This window comes from Ostrinia nubilalis, chromosome 7 (genome assembly GCF_963855985.1).
Source record: "Ostrinia nubilalis chromosome 7, ilOstNubi1.1, whole genome shotgun sequence".
Lineage (NCBI taxonomy): Eukaryota > Metazoa > Arthropoda > Insecta > Lepidoptera > Crambidae > Ostrinia > Ostrinia nubilalis.
Window position 1 is genome coordinate 8,955,437 of NC_087094.1, and position 27,038 is coordinate 8,982,474.

The window sequence follows — 27,038 nt, forward strand, 5'->3', positions numbered from 1 at the left end:
TTTTTTTGAGAAATTTATCAAATAACCAAAAAAATACGAATTTTTAAGCAGAATTTTTTTTTAAAGTATCATTTTTTATTATTTGTTGGCATTTTCTGGGTATTTTATGTATTTTTTCAATATCGTCTGTTATTTATCATTATTACTGTTTTTATTTTATCAGGATATACCGCTTAGTTTAAAAGTTATTACGTTTTTTTTACAATAAGTAATTGGAAGAAAAAAAATTCTATAAAAAATTAAAAAAAATCTCAAAAAATTTTTGACCTCTTTTTTGTCGATAAAAATAGGTCTATTTTAATCCATTTTCATATGTACACTTTAACGTGACTCACACTGTATATGTAGCAAGGGTAGATTTCCCTGTCTGTGGGCTAATGTGCTCCTCCCCACGCTGCATGCCGCGAAAATTATAAAAAAAAAGCTGTGACGTTTCCGGTGAGGCGGTGAAATTTTTTGACAGTGACAGACAGACAAGAAAATCAAGCGCCAGACGAGCCAACAAAGCATTTTTGTCCAATTTTTATTGAAGAAAGAAGAATCGAAGTTATCCCCTGAAAAATATACTAAAGAGGAGCTTTACACTGTTCAAGGACAAGCAATCGCATTATTCTCTTTAACGTGGTGAAACGTTCTAGTAATCACAATGCCGGCTAGCAACATCGATTTGTACCGAATGCAAGACGCCCGAAATAATTTTGACGCCATGCGACCTGCTCCTGTTTGCACTGATGCCAATCATTATATGGGCCAATGTCAGCAGAACATACATATATCAACAAATTGTTACTACGGTTATCACGATCCAAAGGTATCGGAAAATGTCCACGTAAATACCGATTGCGAAATGTTAGAAGAACCGCATGGTAACAACATAGCGTCACCGCCACAAACACAGACGATACAACCAAACACAAGAAAACGGAGTGCAGATGACACCGAAATGCCGCAAAATAAACGTTTTCGAGAAGGTAAGATTTTATTCCATTATTTTTCAAGAAGCATACTGACTGATTTGAGACATTTATTCTCTCATTTCAATCTTTCAGTTTGCTTTCAAATATGTTGAAATGTCTTTTTAATTATTTTCTATAAATTCAATTCTGTAAAGTTGTGGGAAGTCTCAGATGTTTGTCAGTATAATTATGTATGTAAACAATGTTTCCGAATGTATTTTAATCATAAAAACTTGATCTATTAAAGTATTTGCTTAATTACTTACTAATAAATGTTGTAGGCGCCAATGAATAGTGGTCAACATTTTTTAAATTAAGTTTTGTTGCCGTTTCAATCAATTACACTATCTTTTTGATATTTTTTGTTCAAATTGGTGCTGGGTAACGTTATATCATTTCTCTTTTTTCTAAATAGTCCAATACATTTTATTTACCAACATTTTAAAACCAAACTTATAGGTATTGTATAAAAAATGTTAGGCCACTCTAGACCTATGGCTTCAGAAGTATTAACAAAATGCTGGAAAGGGCCAGGAGTGAACTTTTTATTTATAAATAATCAAATACAAAAATGGTAACTTGTTGATTTATCTCTTTCATCAGAATATTTATTTCATTTTTAACACTAGATGTGTTTTACAAAGAAGAAAAAGATCAGTTGATTCAGATTTACTTTAGAAATGCATGTAAATTGAAATCTGTCTAAAGAATCAAGATAATTACACCACTCATTGTTTTGCTATTTCTATTCTTCACAATCAAGCAAATACCAAGCACCTCCTGTCATCTAAATAATATGCTATTCCAAGCATCAATGTCATGTATTTTATTAAGTAACAAAATGTATCCTTATTATACAGTAATGTAAAGCTCAAATATAATTAATGTTGAATTTGTTTGACTGTACAATGAGTTTAAATGATAATTATAAGCTTTTAAAAAATTTACTCATGGAATTTAAAATGGATTACATACATACATAATGAGAAATGGTATGGGTACTCTCTCAATAACCCGTTAGCAAAAAAAAACTAATTTTTAGCACCTAGATTCATAAATCCCATGCCTCAATATCATCTTTTCCACATTATTTATATATTTAGTTCTATGTAACGCTTTTGTGAAAAATATTGTCTTATTTTTAAACCATGCAACTTTTCACAATAAGATGTGTTACAAAACTAAGGATTCTGATTTAGTTGTTTATAGATGTTTTCAGATTCCGAATAAACAAAAACCTAACTGTAGCATAGTATTAAAACAAGGTTTCCTCATGTTACATAGATGTATACTATTATCATTTATTACTGAGACCTCCCTATTAATTGATAATGGCATTGCTGTTATGGCAGTCCCAATTACATCATAGCAAACATGCTTTAAAAAACACCTTAAATGCATTGTCAAGTCATTTTACGGACTAAAATAACAGATATGTCAATTATGCAATTAAATTTTAATAACACATTCATGTTTATATGTTGTCTGATACTATGTTGATTTTGTTAATATGTTGTATGTGTTAATTGTTAAAAATACTTTTAAGATTTTTTAATTATTTTAAAATGTGCATGCAACTCACACCATAGCTGCAGCAGATCTTGGAGGGCTCCGCTAAAACTCGCGCGAGCGCCCGCACGAGTGAGATAAGCACATGCGTGTGACGTGTTTCTTCTACACGCGCCCACGGGAGGCGGGCGCACGCCGCGGTTGTATATTTCTATGCATTTTTAGGCGGAGACGGGCATTCGCCGCGCTAGTTTTAGCGTAGGCCCTGAATGGTCTTAATAACTTTTGATACTGTGTCTCAAATATTATCCTTAGCGCTGCGCCACGTTTTTGCTAGAAGCCGCCACAAATTGCTGTTTCATAATTTTTTTGTTGAGCAATGAAATAATTGAGTCGACCATTTAATCGTCAATAACATATTATTTTGATTTACAAGGACATTTGTGTCTATACAGGGTGTGGTTTTGTGAAATAATGCCCATTTCGCGGGTTATTGCTGATTTTGAGAATGAGAACCATGAGAATTTTCATAGAAAAATCCACTAAATCAGGATAATTCTATTAACGTAGGCGAGCTATCGGACAGTCCCCCCGCTCTCCCTGGGCGGTGGCCGCATGTGCTCGGTGGTGTAGCGGGGCACGCGGGGGTGGTGCGGGCGGTAACAAGCGTCGTCTCGAGAGTTTTAGGAGACGTTTGAACAAGGTTTTTCACTATCTAAGTAATAGCACAGAATAATAATAAGTACTACGTACAGAAGTTTTACTTCGCGAAGGTATTTAAAAAAATGTATGCTCAATGTCATTAACAATATGGTGTCATTTAGCCTGTCTCAAGAGTCAAGCACCATTTTGTTGACAAACGTCAGTGATCGGCACTGCGCCGAAGCTATAGGGCTGACTTCGGTAAAATGATGTGACGTGAGGTGCCAAACTGCGGAAAATGGCGGAGGAAAAACATGATTTAGCATGAATTATCATGAATAATATTAACTACTTATTTACATCTCAGTGTCTTCAGGCAAACTTAAAAAAGTACATTCTGTGTTTTTATTATTATTTAGGCAGTTAAATACTGCACAGTATTTAGTATACCATTTTCTTTATTTTTATCCATCATACACAAGAATACGCGTGCGTGAGTCAATGTTCGCTCGTATGTGAGGCCTTGTCGAATCGTATCCTGTAGGTGGGCCATCGTGCGTGTTTTGTTTTCGATGTAAACTCGCGGAGATGAACAGGCCTGGTAATAGTTAAAATTTTATTTATATTTTTCTTGTAATTACTTTCATGTGTCCTACCACCCCTGAGATGGGCGTTGTTTTACAAAACCGCATCCTATATAAATATTACATGGTTATCTTGAAGTCTTTACCTAAGTTAATGTTACGCTATGCCTGTGCATAGCGCAACTGAGTAGGTTCCTGTGGTAGTAGAGCGGTGCGGCTGGTAACAGAGCTGTGGCTACACATCTCCAGTCGTGCGGCATTTGTTTGACGAAAAAAAGACACGTCTCCACGAACGCAGAAACCCCGTGATGTTGTAGCTACCACGTTAAACTAAGAGGTAGATCGTAACTGATGCAGCAGCAAGCCTTCAGTTACTGCCACATCAAATTTAAATATTTACTATGCAAACTTCACTAAAAGCGAGCCAGAAACGTGTATTGAATCGAAAATTCTACTTTATTTATCACATTTGTCTAGTAAAATTTATATGTAATGTACGAAATTATACACTGGATAATTGCTAGGCAACTCAAAAATTTACTCTGATTTAAACGGCGGATAAAACTTCCAGAATATCGTGACAGATTGATCACCAGACAAGCAAAACCCATATATGGCAGTGGTATTTACAATATTAATAAGATATCTCAGATATTGTTTTAGTTATGAATAGTATTTTTCTCACAAGAAATTATGTATGCGCCAACTTTGAATGGCGCCGTGTTTTAGTTTTCTATCTTTTTTAAACAAAGTGAGAGGGATAAGTTGGTATACATTTCAAAGATATTGTGAAACGAAAAGGTAGGGCCAACATTTTTTGCAGGTACGCGTGGGTGATGGTAAAATGTACATCATTTCATGAATTTTTTGTCACTAGAGCGAATATTAAACAGCTTATCCCTTTCACCGGTATTTTAAGATTATAAACATAATAAAAGGCAGGCCTTGGCTTCATTCATATTGTAAACATACAGGTGTCCCAAAATTAGCACATCACATTGATCGACCTAAAACGCATAGAATAAGATTAATATTATGTCAATTTAAAAAAAATACTTTAATTGGTCATATGTATTAAAACTCGTGAATTTTTTCTATGGACATTTTAAAGCTTGTTTGATGCGTTTTAGGTAGGGGTTGCAAGTCCCGGTACTAAGGAGTGTTGCTGAATTACCGGTACCAGGTCTAAGCCAGTACCGGGAAAACCGGGAAATTCGGGAATTTCGGTACCCACGTGAATGGTTATTAAAACAAATTACCTAATTTGTACGTAATTTTAATAAAAATGTGAAAATATTAAACTTTTTCTGTTCAGTTCAATTGGTCTGTTACCTTAATAATAAATCAGTCAAAACAGTTACACAACACGACAAAACTAGTTATAAATGCCCATTAAAAATCATAACCACCATATTCATAAAAAGCAACAATCGTTTAATCAACCTATTTTAGTTAAAATATTTTTTCTCACTTTCTATCAATGTCAAATACTGGCAGCGTTAGGGCAAGAGTTAGGGACAAAACATAAATTAACTAAATTAGGTTTATAAAAAAAACACGCTATTATAAGAAATAATAAGTAGTAGGACCTAAGTATAATCAGATAAAACAATCAGTCTTAAAAAGAAAGTAATAAATTAGGAACATTATTAATATTTTTCCATTTGTTTATAGTGTGTACGTAAAAAGATGAAGGCATCTAGTCAAAAAATTGTTATTCAAAAATAAATTACTGAAGTCCCGAAAGTACCGAAAGTCTCGGGAATTGCATCGTCAGTACCGGAACTAGATAAAGGATTAGATTATCGGGAATTCCCGGGAAAAATGAGTACCGGGATTTCCCGGGAGCAAACCCTAGTTTTAGGCCCTTTATTTATTTCCAAATTGTACCATATTATTAAAAATTCATAACACTGTATATTTTATTTTGAGTCTATAAAATAATTGCTCACTTCCTTTTATTCATATTGAGACCATTCTTATTAGTTGTCTTATTTTTGAAGCGACATTTTATTGGCTCGATTTAAAAACAATAAGGCTGGATTGCACCATCTTACTTTAACTTTAAGAAACATCACACGTCTGTCAAACTCCATCCAAAAATCACCGGTTATCGTTACGGTTAAAGTTAGGTGGTGCAACTCGGCATAAGTATTTAATAATAATTTTGTACATATTGTAATACGGCCTTGAAACAGCAACAAAACTCAGCGGAGACTTCCCACTGTGACGTTAAAGCCACAGTGTGATGAAGTCCGAATTTATTTCAGAGGGTATGGTGCCGTCGCCTTCAACCTACAATCCATGTTTACTACGTCCAACCCACAACAATCCAGATATATCTCGTTGTCTCATGGTCCATATGATATAGTCTCTGAACTTATTGGCAAAGTAATAAATTACTTAAATAAAAAAATCTATTACTAGATTTTTTCTTCACTGAGCAATTTCCATTTTATCTACAGAAGTACAAAAAGAGAAAACCAATGCACCTGAGACAACCGAGATCAAGAATTCAAACAAGAGTATTGAAGATGCGCTGGAGTCGCTGTACTGGAACACACATGGCGGGAACATTTATCAATTCCTACAGTGTCTTTGACGAAATATATTTCATGTAATAGTTTAAGAAAAATGTGATCAAGTGCCACTGACTTTATGGGACACTAAAACGTGAAAATGTGACTAAATTTTATGAGTAGTTAAGGTTAACAAAGTTTTTTGATTATAAGGGTTTGCTAATAAACATCTATGTAGGAATTGGGAGAGTTTTTATTTTTAACAACAGTTTTTAATTACATAATATATTTATTTATACCAATAAATATTACACAAATGAAGGACGTCATGTAAATAATGTTAAGATAATTAAATAATAATGGATTACAATACTAAAAATTCACAGGAATAAATTTAAAAACTAACAGGATTTCGTCAAACTTCTCGAGATTTAATCTGGAAAAAAGAGGAAGAATAATATTAATTTCTATTTATTTTCTTTGTCTGTTACAGATGGTGATGAAGATTAATAATTTTATTATTGCTTTTCAGTTGCCACTCAAACAGTATATTAGCCAAGGCTAAGTTTGGGTGTTTGCTCCTACATGTAACTGAATATTAACATCACCTTTTTGTTTTTCAGACGATTCACCCATGTGCAGCCTTGTTGGCACACGGTCAAGCCCGAGCCATTCCGCTTCCGCCTTAAATGTAAACATACCACAGTATTATGTATTGAGCATTAATGTTAAGTTTACGTATAATGTAATCATTTAGAATACTTCTTATTGTATAGAGTTCAACTGAACTGTGATATTACTGACTGACTAGTATTGTAATATAAATAAACTTTTAAAAAAATCGGTTGTCTTCTTTGAAATACCCATAAATCCAAAGAGAATAATTATGTATTTTATATAGAGGGCTCTATAATGCCTCAGGAAGATATGGTCAAGACCACACTTGCGAGTCGATATAATATTTATTTATCTTTTGTAGGAAACAAGACAATTACACAGGCCTGCAAAAAAAAATATTTTTTTTGGTGCAGCTCTTTTTGCATATACGATCGATCCCCTATTCCACTGTAATCCATTGGTCAAATCCATTAATGGATTAGATTCCTCTTCTGGGTACACTTTAGTCCATCGATGGACTTGTTTTCGCATCAGAGTATACCCCAATCCATCAATGGATTTGATTCCGCTTTTAAGTACACCCTAATCCAAGAAATTTTACACAACTGTTTAAAGTAGGAGTAAGAATATGTACCAACATCTTTTATCCATCCATTGGATTATACATTTTAATTCGTGATTTATTTTATTGAAATATAAATAATTTATAGATATAGAAAATACGAACTCATTTATTTTTAAAGGAAAAAGCCCAGGTACATAATAGTGGGCCATTTTCTGGAAGAGTTAAAATGAAATAACTAAGAATTTCAATAATAAAGGGTAAATTATTTTTGTCGTTTCAAGGCTTTAAGTTTTTTTATTTGTTGAGAGAGGGTTGTAATTTGAAATAGCTTTTTAGGATTCCGTAGTCCTGACAAGGAACCCTTATAGTTTCGGTATGTCTGTCTGTCCTAGGTTTTGCTTAGAAACTACTGGCACTAGAGAGCTGTAATTGTGAAGGTATGTTTATTAATCACGCCGACAGAACGGTAGAATAAAATTTTGAGAAAAAAAAAATTTTTAGGGTAGCTCCCCTACATGTAAAGTTGGGATGAATTTTTTTCATCTTCTACCCCATCGTGTGGGGTATCGTTGGATAGGCCTTTTAAAATGGCTTAGGGGTTTCTAAGACTATATTTCGATTTAGGGATCTGTTTGCAAATTATTAAACTTTAAAGTGTCAATTTTTGCTCGACTAGGCCGGGCGTCCCCCCTCTAAAAACTAAACTGTTGGCTTTTCATGAACTTTCGAGGAAAACTATAGCGGTTGATCACTTACTTTAAGAGAAATAGTCATTTGACTCATGTATTTCTTAACCAGTAAAAAATCAGTAAGAGAAAATATGAAAAGTGACTTTTGATGAAGTAATTGCTTGCTTCTGAAATATATTGTGGTAACGACGGACAACTACGGAACCCTACACTGCGCGTGGCACGTCGACACACACTTGGCCAATTTTTTATATTACAGAAAAGAGCTGTCCGTGCTATAAATGGATTAAGACCGCGCGCCTACTTAGGCCAACGTGATTAACTAAGTCATGATTTTAATTTTGATTTTTAAATAATTAAAATACCTGGGCTTTTCCTTTTAAAAATAAATGAGTTCGTATTTTCTATATCTACGAGTATATTATTTATACTTCTATAAAATAAATCACGAATTAAAATGTATAATCCAATGGATGGATAAAAGATGTTGGTATTCTACTGCTACTTTAAAAACAGTTGTGTAAATTTTTTTGGATTAGGGTGTACTTAAAAGCGGAATCAAATCCATTGATGGATTGGGGTATACTCTGATGCGGAAACAAGTCCACCGATGGACTAAAGTGTACCCAGAAGAGGAATCTAATCCATTAATGGATTTGACCAATGGATTACAGTGGAATAGGGGCGATCGACCCCTAATATGGGTAATCTACAATATATTGACATACTTCATTTCAACTCATCAGCTCTAGTTTGTCGACTACCCTCATTTTAGTTTTTTTCCCGTCTTGTTCGCAAATAGTCATTATTACAATAACATCGATAAACTTTATGTTACTATTTAGCTATGGATAGTACGACCAGATGTTGTGTTAACGATCCTGATTCATTTTGATAAGTTTGTGGTGAATACTACTGAAATATCAGCGTGAAACCATTAAAAACACGGCGATTTTTTTGTATTTTGCTTACTTCGGTATTGAAATTCAATACAAAGGTAAGGTGTAGGTGCCTCGAATTGTAATGTATAATGTGCGTTGAACATCTGCGAAGATACTAGAAAGGCACACGTAAGTTTTTGAAGCTTGGAGTGCCTATGATATGGCGAAAATGGCCAATATTTCCAGTTAATTTAACAGAAATTTCCAAGTTTAAGTACTGAAAAACTAAAAGCAGGTATATTTGATGGACTTCAAATAACTGTATTAATAAAAGACTCCACTAAATTCAAGATTTCTATGAACGATGTGGAGTGGTTTGCGTGGAAATCTTTTGTAGCAGTTGTACAAAATTTCCTGGGAAAGCATAAGGCTAACAACTATGTAGAATTAGTATAGGATGTGCTGGTTTAATTCAAAGATTTAGGCTGTTATATAGGTATAAAATTACACTATTTTAACAGTAAACTAGATCAATTCCAACAAAATTTAGGAGAACTAAGCGAAGAACAAGGAAAACGTTTTCACCAAGACATAAAAACAATGGAGAATAGTTACCAAGGAAGATGGGACGCTCATATGATGACCGACTACTGTTGGGGAATCATGCAAGATTGCTCAAGTAAGTTTCATTCGAAAAAATCACCCAAAAGACAATTTCTTGATGTTTAATGCTAATAAAAATATGTATTTATTGTGAAAATTGTTTTTTAGTTATCTCGGGAACTAGAGCTGATAGAGAAAAACTGATTACATTTTTGATATCGCCATGCAAGACATACTTAAAATCAGGTCTTAAATCCCCGGCACCAAAATGGCTGTAGGCCAGTGTTATTATTATCCTCTAATCTTACTAACTTGTCCAGTTAGCTTCCTAGACAGACTATATTTCAGCTTACCTCACCTCACCCATTTGAGACTGCCTCATGACTTATTCTGTATTATAGGATAAACAAAGTTACCTTTTTAATAGGTATAATATTTATACAGGGTGGAAACGATAAGTGATCTCACTCGATTATTTCTAAACTATACAAGATATCCAAAAACTGGTTACTGATCCTGAAAGTCCTACACGAGCTCTATCCAACGGTACCAATAATAGGTTACAAAATAAACTGGATCTATCCGAAAATTCAATGTTTCCAGCTTACATACTTTTAGTAAAACCACAATACCAAAAACTATACAAGATATCTAAAAACTGGTTACCGATCCTGAAAGTGCTTCACGAGCTCTATCCAACGGTATCAATAATAAGTTACAAAATAAACTGGATCTATCTAAAAATTCAATGTTTCCAGCTTTCATACATTTAGTACCGCCACAGTCATGGCACTCATGTCTTGATAAAGTTATAGCAAGTAAAACCTAAAACCAATGTTTTCCATGAATAATTTTAAATAAGAATGCAATTCACGAGTTAATTTTAAGTGTTTTTAATTAAATAAAAAATTTAACACTTCTAATATTGTGTGGCTGGCATACATTTAGTATGGAGGCTGAAAACATTGAATTTTCGGATACATCCAGTTAATTCTGTAACCTATTACTGATACTGTTTGAAAGAGCTCGTGAAGCACTTTCAGGATCAGTAACCAGTTTTTCGACATCTTGTATAGTTTAGAAATAATCGAGTGAGATCACTTATCGTTTACTGTACAGAAAATTCGTAGGCACCAAATAAATCACGATGAAACTACAAACTACCATTTTGATTTATCATAAGAAGTTTATATTGAAATACCATTTATTTGGCCTTCTAGCTATGAATTAGCGAGATCAGAGTACCAGCTCGGATCACGGATATTAATTTATGTACATAATTGATACTGGATACACCCAGCGATCTCATAAGTATACAATGCATGAAGAATAAGGATTATGCGATAGAGGCATGTCATTCATCAATGCACTTTGGCATGACATTATACAGGCATAGCGATAACTGTAGATTCTGGCTATAGTGGAGCATTGCGATAGGTATTTTGTTACGTCAAGGGGGCGGGAAACTGCAGACTTGTTTACGTCATATGTTACCTTTCCCGCGTCTATCAACTACCGCGAGAAGCTAGTTATGAGCTATGCCTGTAGTGTTAGTAAATGATGGGAAAGTATTAGGAAATGAAAATTAGAGAATAAGTAATTGATGCCACCACCACCATTAATCGAAAAATCCACAATGTCATTCATTACTTTCCCGACTCTAATTCTTGAACAATACAATATAAAAACTTTGGAATGGATTTTGATATGGTTACTGCTATTTCAAGATTTTTGGAATAAATAAAACGGTCTAAAAAGTTTCGTTTCGTTTTATCTTTATTTTCTCGCGATACTTTGAATAAAAAATAACAGCACTACAAATATTGTGATATAATGATAATGAAGTGTGATAATGGTTCGACGATTACGAATACGCGTCCGTGTTAGTTGCGGTTAGCACAGTTGATTAGAGGGAGACATCTACAGTAGAGTGCGTTTTGCATTACCTCAGTGGGCGTGGGCTCCTCGGTGTCCACCACGTCGGGCAGCGCCTCGGCCGCGTCGTCGCGCGCCTCGCCCTCCGAGCGGCACGTCTGGTCGGCCTCGGCCAGGTCCCCGTTGTGCATCTCCGAGCAGTTGAGGAGATCCATCTTGCCCTCCTGGCTCGAGCGCGGGCTGGCGTCGTTCACGTCGCCGCCGTCGATGTCCATGTGCACGTGGCCCGGCCACATGTCGTAGGGACACGCGTTCAGCTGGTGCAGCTGGCCGTCGCTCGAGCTGAACAGGTTCAGGGAGCCGGCCACGTCCTGCAATATGGACGACTCGGAGCGCTCGCTCGCCAGCTGACTCGACTCGTCGCCCTCGTCGGTCCCCGAAACCAGAAACGGCAGGTTCTCGATTATGTCGTTCGAGACGTCCGACACCCGGATGCCCTCGTACTTGGCGAGCGCCTCGACGAGCCTCTTCTTCGACCGCTGCGAGGGTCGGCCGTCCGGCGAGCCGACCAGGATCTGCGACGCCAGAGATTCTATCATTTCCATCGTGAACACTTCGTCACTTTTGGTCAGCAGAAACCGAACGATTTTGTTGTCGATCTGAATCGGGCTCGCGCCCACGTTTCGGGTGGTCGAACTGCACTCGGGATAGTTCGCGGCCTCCTCCGAAGTGGTCGATATCTCCTCGGGCCGGCTCTCCTCGGGGCCGGGCTCGCCGCTCTGATTCTCCAGGATCGAGCTGTACTGCGAGAGAACGCCGCGGATCGACTGCAGAACTCTCTGCCGCAGCGGGTCCGAGCTGATCAGCTGCAGCTCCCTGAACAGCTGGATCAGGAAGTCCGGATGAGACTCGTTCACGCCGATCAGCGCGGTGACCTCCGAGTAGACGTTCTCGCGGAGCAGGTCGAACAGCTTCGAGGTGGCCTTGTCGTGCGCGTCGCGGCTCGTCGACGCCAGGTTGGGGTTGGGGGTCTCCGAAGTGCTCGCGATGTTGACGTTGCTGGTCTGCGAGTAGTCGAGCGTGCAGTTGCGGCGGTCGGTGGAGTTCTTGGCGGGCAGCTTGGAGGAGGACTTGCGCTTGGCGGGCGCGGAGTTGAGGTTGTTGGAGTGCGCCTGGACGACCTCGGGGACGGGGTCGGCGACGTTGAGGTTGCGGAAGGGGTTGGAGGGCTCGGCGGGCGGCTGGTCGGGCGGCCGGTGCGCGTGCAGCACGTCGGGCGCGAGGTTGCGGCGGCGCGGGTCGGCGGCGTCGTTGCGCTTGGCGGGCGGCGTGCGGGAGGCGGCGCGCGTGAGCGTGTTGTGCGAGCGCTCGGCCAGCGGCTGCGGCTGCGGCGGCCCGCCCGCGCCCAGGTGCCCGTCCGCGTTCGTCTTGCTGTTCGCCGATAGGAGGTTTTGACGAGAGTAGCTGCAAGAGAATGATAAGCTTTGTAGATATACACGGCGAATTAGGAATATGACGAGGCCTTGTTTAGAGACACGCTGACCGTCGGGGCACCCGGTGACTATTCACATCGATCGTCGTGATACATTACAATCTCAAAATTAGGAACACAAATCGCCTTTGACTTCTAAACCACACGAATAGGCTTCTATAACAATAAATATTATCAACGTCCCTTGTGATATGTTAGAGCAACAAAAGCAACATGATTTTTATTTTTCGTTAGCATTTACAGCTATCGACGCCGATTGATCTGCATGTCTCCAAAACTCGATTAAGTTATGCGTTAGTACGACAGCTAACCAAATCAATTCACACAGGCACTTCGCAGGTAACGTTATTGAAGTACATTAATTAATACATTTTAGTAACTAACGAGTAAAGTGGATTTATATAGCATGTAAATATTTATAGCGATTGTATTAATTAATAAATACAGACGAAGGGTAAAGCATAACACATTTCTCACCATAATTTTGACTGGTGTAATATTGTGACTATTTGTGACAGATTAATTATACTTATGATGCAAATATATTAGATTTATTATAACTCTTATTACATAATAAAATAACTGATTTAAATTTTAATATCTGAAAAGAGAAATAATAATGTTATTTTGTCGTACATAAATACTATAATATGATTTAAAATATAATTTCTTTACCTTCGGAAGTTATCCCAATAGTTGTTGGCCCGATTTCCAGGCGGCACTTGATTGTTGAGAGTATGCGATGCGGTCTCGGCACGCCAACGCTCTTCCAACTGGAATGAAAATAAAGTACATCATAAGTAAATGTTCAGTCATTTCTCTGCTTGAAAATTTTTTTTTTTAGTTTAATAAACAATAACAAACTAAATTTGTACAGGTAATTTACAAACTTAAAAACTAAACTATATTGAAAATTTATGAAACACAATGTGAAGGTATCGTATCACGTGAAATTCAAATTCATTTATTTGCACAGAAACATGGTACAATACAGATGTCAGATAAAAACAATAAGGTTCAGCATGTTTCGTCTACAAGACATGCAAAAATTCCATAGTCAAATGACAGTTTTATCAAATCATGCAGTCATGATAGTGTTTCAGAAACGAGCCCTGAGAGAGTACAATTCTTTTATGAAATTAACTACATATCGCACCTACGGTGCAATACCGTCACTTATGCATTTTTTTTTCAAAACTTAACTGATTATGAGAAAATACTCCAATCTACCTCTTTACTTGGTTTACTTTGGGGCCGTTCAAGTATTACGTAAGCAGATTTCTTACCATTTTTTTACCCCCCCCCCCGCCCCCCTTGTCATCAAAAGTAAGCAAAGCACTTACCCCCCTCCCCCTATGCTTACGTAAACATTTTTAGTTATGTTTTTTATATTGTCATTTTTAAATTGCTAAAATCTTTTTATAGTCGTGAAAGAAAAGTGATTCACAATGTGTTAAAGTATTTGTCGAAGAGAAATACTAAGGGTTCGGACAATATTTTCATTGAATAATGTTTCCGACAAAGGTTGTCAAATTGACTGACATGTTTATCGTATAGTACAGTCCACTATGAAAATTAGCTGTGGTTTGTTTCAACTACCTATTTTAAAGTTTTTTGTCACTTTCTAAGTGTTGAATTTTATGGAATTGGGAAAGAAATACTGAGTTTGAAGCGTTCATGAGCAGACATTGCAGTTGAATATTCAAGTTCTGAATTTGATTATTGATGAATAATAAAATAAATCCTACTAGCTCGATTGATGGTTTCATTTAATTTATTTAAACCGGGTTACTTATAATAATATTTTTTCGTTAATTTATGTAAATATCAAATTAGCCCGTAATCCTGAATCCTGATACATAAAGTTAGCTTATTAATTTAACACAGGTACGACTGTACTCAGTGTTGCACTATCAAATGCAATTGACGCGCCTCTATGCCAGGGTTTTTATGTTCCTGGTCAGGCTATAAGTTAGATACGCCCGTATTCACAAACGATGCTTGCTTAAGTAAAGCAGTAAATCGAACGCACAGCGTTGAATAGAGCTCTGTGATTGGTTCGTGTGTTGCCATGTGCGACCACGCGCCCTTTGAGACCTCATAGTAATGTTTGTGAATACGGGCGTTACTGTCATTGATGTGAATACACATGTCAAAATAATCTCCTAAGTTCTTTAAAACGCTCCCTAAATTATAGAATAAAAAAAGAAAAGAAAGAAAGGATGACATCGCCTCTACAAAACATTAGGCCCGGTTTCCACCAAGACGGAGATTTTTGAATTTAACCAATTTATAATAGATTTCATTATTTCCGCTCCGCACAGCTCCACTCCGTGCCGCGCTGGCATCGCTGTCAAATTCTATACAAAAAATTGACAGCCCGACACTTCTCCGTTCCGCTCCGCTGTGATGTAAACCGGGCCTAATTCTACTACAAAAATGACCAGTTTATTTTAATCCTTGTATTCTAGACATAAAGCTCAAAATCGATGAACGTAATTGCACTCACGTGGTTGAGCTGGTCCCTGAGCTGGTGTATCTCGCGCTGCTGCATGACGAGCTGCTGCCAGCACCACGCGCCCCAGAAGCCGCAGCCGCAACCGCAGCCGCCCACCATGCCTGGATACAGGCCAGTTTTGTTAGGACGTCTGCATTACTTACTTGAGTACAGAGATCTTATGTAGTTGTAATAGGTGCCATTTTAAAATAAAATGTTCTTATGCACACTCATATTGATTGAGCCATGTTTATAGGTCACGCAACGAAAGTTGAGGCGAGCACAATATTATGCTCATACTGATGTAATATTTTAATACAGAATAAATGTTTTCAGCGCGACAAGCATATACTTAACATAATCTCTTTGTTGATCGCCTCAACTCTTGCTACGCGATCTGTGGCGTCTCTTGTACAGTCAAATAGGTACTATTTTGAAAAAAAAAATCGAGTTTGGAACGGGTCTGTACTCTTGTGCTTAAAAGACAATGTTTTGCTGTTTCTTGTAGTAGGTATGTAGTTATGATAATTTCATCAAACTCACCGTAAGGCATCATCATGTTGAACGGCATAGAGGGCGGGAACGACATTTGAGGAGTCCCCATCAGGCGGTCCATGGTCTGCGAGTGGCTGTTTTGCGTGAACTGGTTGGTTCTCATATCCTGGTAAAAGAAAAACAGTCTCTAAAGTCAGCAATTCTGAAATGTCAGGTGGCAAAAAATTTAACTAATAAATAGTAGCCCAGTCAGTATTGATAGTAGCGCCCTCCTGGGACGGTCCAGTGTTGAAAAACTATATTTGATATACCTATGCCTACAAGTTCTACAACCGAATAGAAAACAAGACAACAGAGAAAGCCCAGGAGTTAATAATAAATCTAAATGCTGCTAAAATTACCTGATTACTCTTAGAGCTATTCCAAGGTGGTGGTGGCAAATGTGAGTACGGCATATTCGCAGGGGTTTCAACTGAAAAGAGACATTTTATTATTTTCTTATTGGCTCTTATAAAATTATTAGAGAAGAGTTATTATAATTTTCTTTACATACCGTTCTGTGCAGTGGGTTGAACCATGTTGACATTTGAAGAGTCCACTCGCGCTTCATGACGAGCGTTTTGATTAACATTGTTGGGCTGAGGTGCCTGGAAAAGGATATTATATGAGCAATAAGGTTCAAAATATTGAAACAGGGAGTGGTGTTTATGAATAGCTACATTATAAACAACTTGAAAAATCGAACTGCCTATTTAAAAATTTAGTTCGAGAAGCGACTCTAATTTTAATAGCTACATTGTTTTTCTTTGAACTTACATTTTCCTCGACTGGTCGTTCCAGGGGCTGCCTTCGACGGGTCCGGTTCCTTTGATTGGATTTATTTCTAGAAGCCCTGTAAGAAAATTAAAATTATGGTTTATACTTCAAAATAAGATAATTATTATAGGATTTTAATTATGTCAAATCACAACGATACGTAGGTCGGCCTTTCTGTGACAAACTCAATTTCACGTGAACGAAGCCGCGTGCTAAAGCTAGTAAATAAATATCAAGACTCACGTATCGCTATCGCTGGCGTAAGTACTGGGAGCGTGCGAGGGCGCCGAGGTACCAGACCGGCCGCCAAGCGCACTGTCGCCGCCGCCACTCTAAAAACAACTTTATTGTAACCTCCCCATTCCTTTAATTTACGTGAACGACTTGTAACTATATAAAGTCCATTTTCAATTTCATTTATGATGCAAAATATTGGTATGGCGCTAAGAAGCTACGCCTCCATGGACTACTAGCCCATATATAGCTATTCTCATCACTATAAAAGCTAACTAGGGATCAATCAAAATGCAAAATTACCTTTGATCTCAATACATGTTACGATTATTTATTATGCGCATACATTTTAGTTAAAGTTAGCTAACACAATAGGTTACGTCTAAAAATATGACTCACCCTGAAGTTTTCAGTTTCCCTTGAGTTTTGGGAATCCATTAAAATCTGTTCAGATCGGGAGTCTGGCTCCTCTTGCTCACTGTAAAAAATATATGGAGCATGTTATTTCCAAAGTACATAAAATACGAATAACTTGAACATCAAACTGACAATGCTACCCACCTATTGTAGGATTGGTTCACAATAGAACCAGTTCTTGAATCAGGCTTTATCTTCTGTTGTTCTGGTCCAGCACATAATACTTTCTGCAATAGATAAAACAAAGTAATTTAATTTAGTAATAGAAATAAATAGCCAGTACCAAGCAACGCTTAAAACTTAGTATTCATCATCGTAGATAGTCCTGACCTAAACAATCGTCACGAATATTTTGCATCCGCATGATTTTTCCTTCGTTGAAAAACCCGCATCGCTGACTGTATGTCGCGAATCGAGATCATAGATGAAGATCGAGCTCAAGCAAGTAAGAGACATTTTTACTGTTTTAGGAAGCAATTGAAGTCCGAAAATGTGTTTTCTTTATTCTAAAGTGGTTTGAAACAGCAATGTTAAGAAGATTACTTAAAGCAACTGACCTCTTTATTCAGCAGCGCCTCAAGCTCCCTTTGCTTATCAGCGAGCAAAGCCCGCAGCTGCATTTGGCGGCGCTCGGCCGGGCCAGGAACGCCACTCGGGCCCGCTCGGACCTCCTCGTTCACTTTCTTCTGTTTACGAGCTACTTCTGCAAAGTAAAAGATAACTGCAGTGCTGGATAACGAATGTCCGCATCGAGGCAAGTCAAACTCTTTTAGATGCTCCTACAAACGTCCTCAGACTACGCTACCATGGCACAAGAACATTAAAATTCAAATTCGTAGGCCCTTTTCAGGTCACTCATACACGTCCTAAATATAGCTTACCCTACCACCGCTTCGGGACAACATATCGGCTGGTGAGTAGAAATGGCGGAAGAAACTCATGAAATTGATCTTACCTTTATTTGAGACCATATCTTTGATTCGAGCGCGTTCGCCCATGATCTTTTCAGTTTCCATGCGCAATTCTTGCGCAAGTTCTTGTAAAGTAGCTATGTTAGCTTCGTGACCTGAAAAATAACATCACTTCATGAATACTCCGCTTTTATAATTTACTGCCCCTGCTTCGCACAGGTACAATTACATTTATACTTAAAACCTTCCTCTTGAATCACTCTATCAATTAAAAAAACCGCATCAAAAGGGACAGACAGGAAAGCGACTTTGTTTTATAATGTAGTGATAGTGATACCAACTTCTACCCATTCTAGTCTGAGACTGAACGAGGGTAGTTCATTGAAATGCAGTTGTAGTGTTTAGAATAATATTTCATCTCATTTTCAGGATTTCATTGAATGATCGTAAATGAATGCATCGTAAGCAACACTTTTTTGGCGGTGGCACTTACTCTGGTGCTGTTGATGTTGATGTTGCTGGTGTTGTTGATGTTGATGTTGTTGAAGCTGTTGATGTTGCTGCAGCTGTTGATGTTGCTGCAGCTGTTGATGTTGATGTTGTTGCAGTTGTTGATGTTGCTGCAGTTGTTGATGTTGTTGATGCTGGTGCTGCGAATGGTGTTCGTTAGTGTACTTGTGTCGCGGAGGTAACGAGTTGCGAACGCGGCAAACGCTTCCATCGTGTGACCATCCGCCCATGCTGCCACCGCCTTCGGATTTGCTATAAAATAAAATCGATCGTTGACTCCTAGATTACGAAAACGCAAATAATTAAATCAAAAAGTTCAAAAGTCGTTCGTGATGTCAGGAAGATTATACTAAAGTATAATAATGAAATGGAAGATTATACATAAAGATGGCTTTAATCATTTATCAAATATAAATATAGATAGGTACTGTTTTCGACAAGACTACCGAAGAAAGGAAAAGCACAATTTTACTTTTTGAGTTTGAAAACTACTTACTTATCATGAATGTTTGAATGGCCGGGTATTGAGAACGTCTCATCGTTCACTGCCGCGGCCATTTGTTGTTCTGTCTCGTAATTCTCCACTGACCGCATAAGGTCTTGAATAGAAAATAATAATAATAAACACAAAAACCAGAACCTAAAAGTTACAAAACTTTATGACATGAAAATTCAGTACCTTTTGTCTTTTGAAGTGCAGTCTTGATGGCTTTTATTTCCATTAATTTGAAAGGATCTTCATTTTTAATATTCCCCCCACTTTTATTACCTGAAAGAAGCAAATCATTCATTTTAAACACCAAAAATCTATGACACATGTCGATATATCTAGCTAAAACTATGGCATCTAACGTAGTTGTAATAGGTGCCATGCCATTTTGCAATCAAAACTGTCAAGGTTATGCAAAATAAATTACTTACATTTGCGTGATGGCTCTTCATCGCCGCTGTCTTCTCCCGAACTGGAGTAATTATTGTGAGAACTTTCAAGGCACGTCGCCATTTGTAGTTTCTGGAATTCAGTTACCTGCAAAGAACGAAGAATATTATGAGCTGTCTATTGTTGAGAATTTTCTAATTTATTTATGTGTATGTATGTATAGCTTCCGCTAGGTGGATCGACGATCCGCTACTCCAAAACGTTGTTGACGTAGTTTCGGGTCTATCTGTCGCCGTCGCTTTGAGTAAGAGGGATAGTAACATTCGAAACTTCGGATGTTTTTCAAAGTAACTCCGCTCGGTGAAGGTCGCGGGCGGCATCTGAATGCGGACAGCGCAAGACTGGTCGTTGTAGAACTCTTTGGGGAGGCCTTTACCCAGCAGTGGATGTTATTGTCGATGATATTGAATAAACATTTGTTTCTTTCTTCTTCTTTCATTTGGAAAACGAACAAATAGCATACCAAATTCTCCATGTGCTGTTTTTTCATCTGTAGTTCTCTCAGCTTCATTTGCAGCATACGGCCACGCTCACTGAGCAAGCCTTCGTCCTCTTCGCCGTCACTGTCGCGGCCAACTCCTGCTGCCTCCTACAATATTACAGGAAATAATCAGAGACGGCATTCATTTTTTTCAGACGACTTTCTATCTGCAATAAGGGCAATCGTATTTGCGCTCACTAGTTTGCACTACTGGGCAAGTAAGGGAGCTTTACCCGGCAGAAGCGAGTTTTCTTAGCCTAGAAGAAATTTCAGAAATCCCTAATCCCCTTTGTGCAGCAGTGGACTTCTTATGGCTGAAATGACGATTAACAGGACTATACGCGCTAAAGGTGTCTACTGGTGACCGCAAATACGGTAGCCGTCATTGAATTGATTTTATTGCCTAGAATATTATGAAACTAAGGAAGATACAAAAGTAAATTTACCTCACTGCTGGCAACATTGGCGTCACGGTGTGTAAACCGTTCGTCCTGATTGTGATTGTGAATGGAGTGGCCGTGGTCGTTCTCTATGTTTTCAGACATGTTTTGTTGGGTATGCAGCGCTTCAGTCGAATGAGGCAGCGTTGTGGCGACACCGATTTGATTGGCAGCGTACATTCGATTTGGATTGTGGTAATTACCGCTAAACGACTGGTTCTAAAAGATAGACAGAATGTTCGGGATTTTGTAGGTACTTTATGTATCATAATGAAAAATATCCATTATCAGACCCGCAGGACACTAGCTTTTTTTTACAAAACAATGTACTTGGAAGAATATTTAATGTTAAAACAATGCTTTCAATATAATTACCTGCAAACCAACAAAATTGTCATGTGATGTTGATGGCTGTATTTCTTGTGATTGTCTGTCTCTGTGCTCATCTTCTAATTGTTGTTTCGCTTCTTCCTATAAGTTACGGATAAACAAACATTACATTTACATGGGCTAACTCTAAAACAAGTAATGTATTCCAAAACAAAACAAATAATCTCACTTGATATTTCAAAAGCCTCTTTTGTTGTTGTTTTAATGCTGTCAAGCGTATTTGCGATAATTCCATTTTACTTTTGATTTCGTTTTGCCAAAGTTCATTGTCGCTGTACATAGAGCCATTGCTTTGGACTGAAACAGGTCTTGTTACAAGATCCTGCTGGAAAAAAGGGATTTTATTAGTTATATTGACCTAAGGTTTTGTAATAAGTACACAACACTCATAATTCGAAAGACACAGGTGAAAAATATTTACAGAAGGACAGGAAAATGTTAGATTTTAGAAAATCTACCGCATTTTTTTCACACATTTTATTATGGTTTATGAATGCAACAATGAGAGATTTTGTGTTAAAACAAGAAGCATTTTCATCACATTGAATGATGAAAGTCACATTGTAATGATGACATCAAACAGAAAAAATAATGGTTATTTGTCTATTCTAGCATTCAATTCATGCTGTTTTCCAGTTTGTGATTAGGAAGGGTCACACTTGAAACAGCACACCACAACAGGCAGAAACCTGATCCTGCTGCTTAGTTGGTGATTTGCATTTGTTTTTCATTTCTTCAATCAATGCCACCTTTTCAACACACGACAAAATATTTTTTCGTAAAATTGCATTCAAGTGCTGATCATCTTTTTTAATTTCAGGTTCTTTGTAAGGTATCGATTCTATTTCTACTATTTCAAGAATGTTCTCTGAATTTTCGTGAGAATCAACCACTTTTTCCAAATCGGTTTCAGATGTCTGTTGTTTATTATCATTACTCTGATCAGAAGTGGCAGCCTTTGGGGACTTATTTAGTGTGTCATCACTAGTTTTTACATTTTGCAATGTTTTGTTCAATTGCTCATTTTCAATATTTGTAACCTTCTTTAGGTTATTGTTTACAATATTATCATTATTATTTTTAAGATCATTGGTTTTGTCTTGTGGTATCACAGTTTCAACTTTTTCTTCTGCCTTTCCACTAGCCTCTGGGATAGAAGGTCCACTATCTTCTTCTAATGCAGGAACCTCTTCATTATCTGGTTTTTTCTGGACCAGTATATTTTCCAATTTGTTTTCACTTTCTTTCAATTGCATAACCATTTCAACTAATTCATCATATTCCTCTTTTGTGTGTTCAATAAAGGCCTAAATTAAACATTACATATATTTAATAGTTACAAAGTATATTGCGGTAATCAAAGAAACTAGACTTACTTCATCCTCCGAATTCCGCATGGTATCAACGAGAGATGACGTCACACGTATGTACTCTCGTATTTGTCCTAGTCGACGTTCAACGGCAGCCGCGTCAGGGCACGCTGCTACTATCGCTTCACCTAGAGCTCTTGCGGATTCTCTATGAAGCTACAAAAATATAAAGAGTATTGTTTAGTATTTATCTTACAAAAAACGTTACTTATCTATATTTAATTATGCTCTTTATTCCTTACAGAATTGCTCTCATTCAGGTTGTTGAAGCTGCCTTGTCCTTGGTCATACATATTATTCATTAAATTAACAGTTTTCGTTCCTGAACGAGAATTAGATATTGGGGGAGTAGTGTTATTGTTGCTAGCAAGACTATTAGTTTCAAAGTTATTCCGTGCTGGGTTTAGATTTCTTGACAAGTTGTTTCTATTTTGATTTGAAGCCTGAAAAACATTTTTTGTGATTAATTTTTCTTTTCTTTAAATTTTGTCAATAATAAATCGTAGTGAAAGTATACTTACGTTGAAAGGTTGAGATATATTTCCAGTAACTGCATTAGGTGTAGTAGGATTGACAATCATAACAGCTGCAGCTGCATGGTTAGAATGTGGAATCAAACCTAAAATGATAATTTAAACCTGTCTTAATACCACAACATATTATTTTGGTAGTTTAAAAGTTAAGTCCAGTTTTTTTTAAACTATTGCAACTAGGCACAACAGGTCCCCTTAATGCTATATAATTGGCATTTTATCCCAGTCAAACTTGTCATCATCATCATCATCATCATTTCAGCCACAGGACGTCCACTGCTGAACATAGGCCTCCCCCAATGCTTTCCATGTTGATCGATTGGTAGCGGCCTGCGTCCAGCGCTTCCCTGCTACCGTTACGATGTAGTCAAACTTGTATTTATTACAAATTCTTAGTTACCATTTTGCATTTGATGTGCATAAGGGTGTAATGTGTGCCCAGTCACCGACGAGGCTGTCGCGTCGTCGTGGTGATCACCGGTAATATTTTCACGGTTCTGGACGTTTAAAGGTAAAGCACGAGGTTGTGGTCTAACAGGTACAAATCTTCCAAATCCACTCTCAAATGTTACTGAATTATCTGAAACCATTTTATTATTTTTATAAAGTATATTTTTTTACAGTTTCCATAGATTAAACTCAAAGTAGAAGCTAACAATAAATAGATTAGACCCTGTAGTTATGGCAAAGTTTGCCATACATTAATACAGAAGTATATTATCTTTTTTTACGATTATCACTGATAATATACAGTTTACAATTTAGCCCAGTTTACGTGCAATCTGTAAATGTACTCTGTTTTGTGTCTTTAATAAATAAATTAATACAATTGCAATTATCATTCTTATTGCAAACTCAAGCACACATTTTGAAGTAAAGTTTTACAAGACTATCAAATTACTATTGGTATCTGAGCCCAATGATTTTCTTGGTAGTGTTTTGATTGTAGAATATCTATAAATAAGTCAGTATTTTTGATGGTGTTAATGTGTATTTAAAAGTATACTAAGATAAAACTCACCTAAATCAGTCAGTTCATGGTCAGAAGCATTATTTGATGGTTTCCTAGATTTATTGTAATTTGATCTTGTATTGTATTCCGAAACTGGCACCCAATCCAAAGATGTCTAAAAAAAGTTCACACTTTTGGTAGAAATTCTGTATAATTACAATATCGAGGTTAAATTGCATTTACGTTCATTACTGCCAATCAACACACACCTTCTTCAGACTAAATTTAGAAAAACAACCTCCCATATGGTATAGCAAAATAAATTTTAGGGAAAGTTTTAAAAACCTTATAACATAATGAAGGATATTTTATAAAATGAAATACTTTAATGGATTCAACCACAAAAGATCTTACTGTGTCAAAAAATAAATTACAACTGGCAAAAAGCCAAAATTTTCTTCCATGCTCAATGTTTCTAAAAGCACCTACATGTGTTTTGAGCAAACTTCACACTGCATTCGGTGACAGGGTAGTAAGTAATCATGTTGCAAATTAATTAATTCAGCAGAAGAATACAGTTACTTGAATATCTCATTAAAAAACTATGGTTATTTAAAAAAATAGCATGTGTATTTCATGTCATGCGTTCCATTTCCATTCCAAATCATAATAACAATCATGTTTATCATTACCCGTTACCCATAATTGGCATCTACAACGTATTTATGTGTTCAATAGGACTTTATTAGCATCTTACCGAAACTAAATTGGTCGTCATGTCTCTTCTTGTGGGAGTCACAGCTTCTTGCGGTACATTGCAATTGTTTCGAGCCTTCGTCTTCGGTATGGTGCCTGTATGACTTGGGTGTCTGTCGTTGTTAACAGGAGCCATAACATTAAAAATTAGCACGCAGAATTATAACATAAAATAATTGAACAAGTTAACTCGAGCAATTATTGCAATATGTATCAGCATTCTGGAAAAACGCTATGTAAGAGTAGATTATGGCGTTTATCACATTTTAAAATTATTCTCTGTGAATTAAACACAATATTTTTTTTATGAGCTGATTGATTTTTACGGGTTTTTGTAATAATTTTCAGTTTTTTCACGGCCATCGGCAACGCAAACGTAAAATGACATTTGGAAATAAAAAATAACGTAACGCTAAATATACCACAAAAATAATAATAACGTTATCTCGTTATGTGTAGGTGTCAATTCCACATCCGAAGATCTTTTTATGAATCATACAAAAAAGAAATCAAATCAAAAATGTTTATTCAATTTTGACCAGTATTTTGGCACTTATAAACTCGTACGTCATGGGCGCAGCCCCCCTTATAAGTTGCAATGGCTGTCAAAGAAAGCAGCATTGTTAGAATTTGCTAGCAAAATGGCGATTACCATAGCAACCGCCGAAAACTTCAGCATATTGTATTCGGCTAGGACACGTTTTCTAAACTTCAATAGTGTCGTTTCCCTTACATTTAAAAAAAATCATTTTACAGAATTGACCCCTACAACAGTGCTACGACTTCAATGCCTGCGGCCAAAACTTTATTATTTTTTCAATTGGCATTTTCACAGCTTTTTAAACTTTTAATTTATTTAATTTTGGTGACCCGAAAAATATTATATATATAATATATGATGATTTGTATTGTTTTCGTTTTTTTTAATGTAGGCAACAGTGTCGTAGCACCATGAATGTTTTGCTCGAGCGAGTCAGCGCAGCCACGCGCGCGCGTTTTATAGAGAAAGAAGCGCAGCTGCTAGCGCGGCGGTTGATTGTAGATTGTGTTGAAGTTGAAGCGATTTCAAACTTTTTTTGTGTGAAACTGCGCGGCGAGGCAACCGTAGCGAATACCTCTGTGAATACGAGTTTTGATCACGAAGCCGGTGTGTGTTGTTGTGTTCTCGAGATTGGTTTTTGCGAGTTTTTGTTGAAGTGAAAATTTTTGCAAAAAACACTGTGAAAAGAGAAGTGGATTTATTTTATTCTTAAACTTGGTGAGTGATTGATTTAATCATCATACTTACCTGATAAAGTTTAATATTATTTTAAAATGTAATATTCAAAATGACAATAAAAGTTTACGTAAAGTTCGGGAAAACTTTTTTAAAACTATTTTTCTAATCAGCGAGATAATTTTCATATCAACATCAGCTAAGGAGGCAGAGGCAATGTTGTATCACATAAAGTAAACTTTTAATAACCTAACGAGTAATATTTAAATAAAAACTGCAAAATTTGGCGCCCAACACGTAACTCTATTAATTACGATAGGCATAAACCAATGCTTAGTCGTCTATATTTCTTTATGTTAGAAATTAATTAAATATCTCATTAATGATCACTTTGCGAAGTAGGTATACCTATATTTGGCAAACTGTTAAAGACCATCTGGTCATTTGCTTGATTTTAAATTATTAACTATCGTATCGGGAGTCATCTCAGCTTATAGCTGCACAACTGCACAAGCACTTAAAATTAAGTACCTACATGACGTTATGTAAACAAATTTGTTTCCGTTTACGTAAAACTTTCTCAAATGACAAGAAATCTATCTGAAAACGCAGATCACTTCATTTAAAAAAGTCTATATTTTAATAGTTGAACGCGATAGGTAAACTCGAAACTGTAGAACAGATTTTCAGCAGAACGATTTTCACCAATAGATGGTGGATAGGTACGATGGAGGTTACGGTGGGTGAAAATGGGACCAGAGGGGGCGGAGCGCTAGCTAGTATAAAATAAAGAGCTGGATAATCTGCGACTGTTAAACTAACATTTAGGAATTATGTGTATTTACAAAAAAAAACACGTTTATGACATTTAAAAACAAATAAATGCAAACGACAACTTTATTACATAGCTTCTGTCGATACAAGGTTAGCTACAAACATCGTCTCGTAGCTTCGTATAGTTTTCATAGTTACAAAAACGGTGAAAATCGATTCGAAAGGTGTGTTAGTATGGCACTGTTATTATTACAACCAACGGTCGTGAACAGGGCGGGCGGGCGAGGGTAGGTAGAGCTTCGCGGCAGGTTGGGAGTGCCGGCCCGCGACTCGACCTAATTGGAAAATCGACTAATTCATACAATATAGGTAT

The 27,038-nt window shown here is 36.9% G+C and overlaps 2 protein-coding genes and 1 long non-coding RNA gene across 10 annotated transcripts in view; 2 read left to right on the top strand and 1 right to left on the bottom strand.

Moving 5' to 3' along the window:
* Positions 1 to 343: 343 nt before the first annotated feature.
* LOC135073216 (uncharacterized) lies at positions 344 to 6,451 on the top strand. The gene is made up of 2 exons (XR_010257600.1): positions 344 to 971; positions 5,962 to 6,451. It is a non-coding gene; the product is annotated as an uncharacterized LOC135073216 (long non-coding RNA).
* LOC135073213 (pericentriolar material 1 protein-like) lies at positions 6,446 to 25,052 on the bottom strand. Of its 6 annotated transcripts, XM_063967305.1 has the most exons (29): positions 24,677 to 25,052; positions 23,989 to 24,094; positions 23,368 to 23,547; positions 22,956 to 23,053; positions 22,677 to 22,877; positions 22,441 to 22,590; positions 21,754 to 22,371; positions 21,234 to 21,389; positions 21,050 to 21,145; positions 20,681 to 20,893; positions 20,217 to 20,342; positions 19,735 to 19,840; positions 19,493 to 19,582; positions 19,310 to 19,412; positions 18,797 to 19,065; positions 18,348 to 18,458; positions 17,950 to 18,095; positions 17,537 to 17,619; positions 17,375 to 17,453; positions 16,985 to 17,073; positions 16,742 to 16,817; positions 16,479 to 16,572; positions 16,327 to 16,397; positions 15,974 to 16,091; positions 15,443 to 15,552; positions 13,609 to 13,706; positions 11,513 to 12,905; positions 6,819 to 6,894; positions 6,446 to 6,646 (listed from the first exon to the last, which is right to left on the bottom strand). In XM_063967305.1, exons 1-29 carry the CDS (start codon positions 24,809 to 24,811, stop codon positions 6,642 to 6,644), a joined length of 5,196 nt encoding a protein of 1,731 aa, XP_063823375.1. In that variant the 5' UTR covers positions 24,812 to 25,052; the 3' UTR covers positions 6,446 to 6,641. The 6 variants fall into 6 exon arrangements, with proteins under 6 accessions (XP_063823375.1, XP_063823374.1, XP_063823373.1 ...); XM_063967304.1 differs by having other exon boundaries at positions 6,446 to 6,894; positions 21,234 to 21,386; XM_063967303.1 differs by having other exon boundaries at positions 6,446 to 6,894.
* The window catches only part of LOC135073214 (uncharacterized), a 29,255-nt gene continuing 26,647 nt past the window's right edge, over positions 24,431 to 27,038 (top strand). Inside the window, exon 1 of one of the 3 annotated variants that reach the window (XM_063967311.1) lies at positions 24,431 to 24,451. The gene's annotated coding sequence lies outside the window, so the exon portion shown is untranslated. Of the gene's footprint in view, positions 24,452 to 25,648; positions 25,934 to 27,038 lie in introns of those variants that run through there. The other 2 variants (XM_063967309.1, XM_063967310.1) reach the window with 2 other exon arrangements.

Coding starts and splice junctions, on each gene's coding strand:
- LOC135073213 (XM_063967303.1), bottom strand. CDS start 24,811: ATGGCTCCTGTTAACAACGACAGACACCCAAGTCATACAGGCACCATA. Junction 22,372..22,440: donor TGCGGAATTCGGAGGATGAA/GTAAGTCTAGTT, acceptor TGTTTAATTTAG/GCCTTTATTGAACACACAAA. Junction 16,818..16,984: donor TACGCCAGCGATAGCGATAC/GTGAGTCTTGAT, acceptor ATTTTCTTACAG/GGCTTCTAGAAATAAATCCA.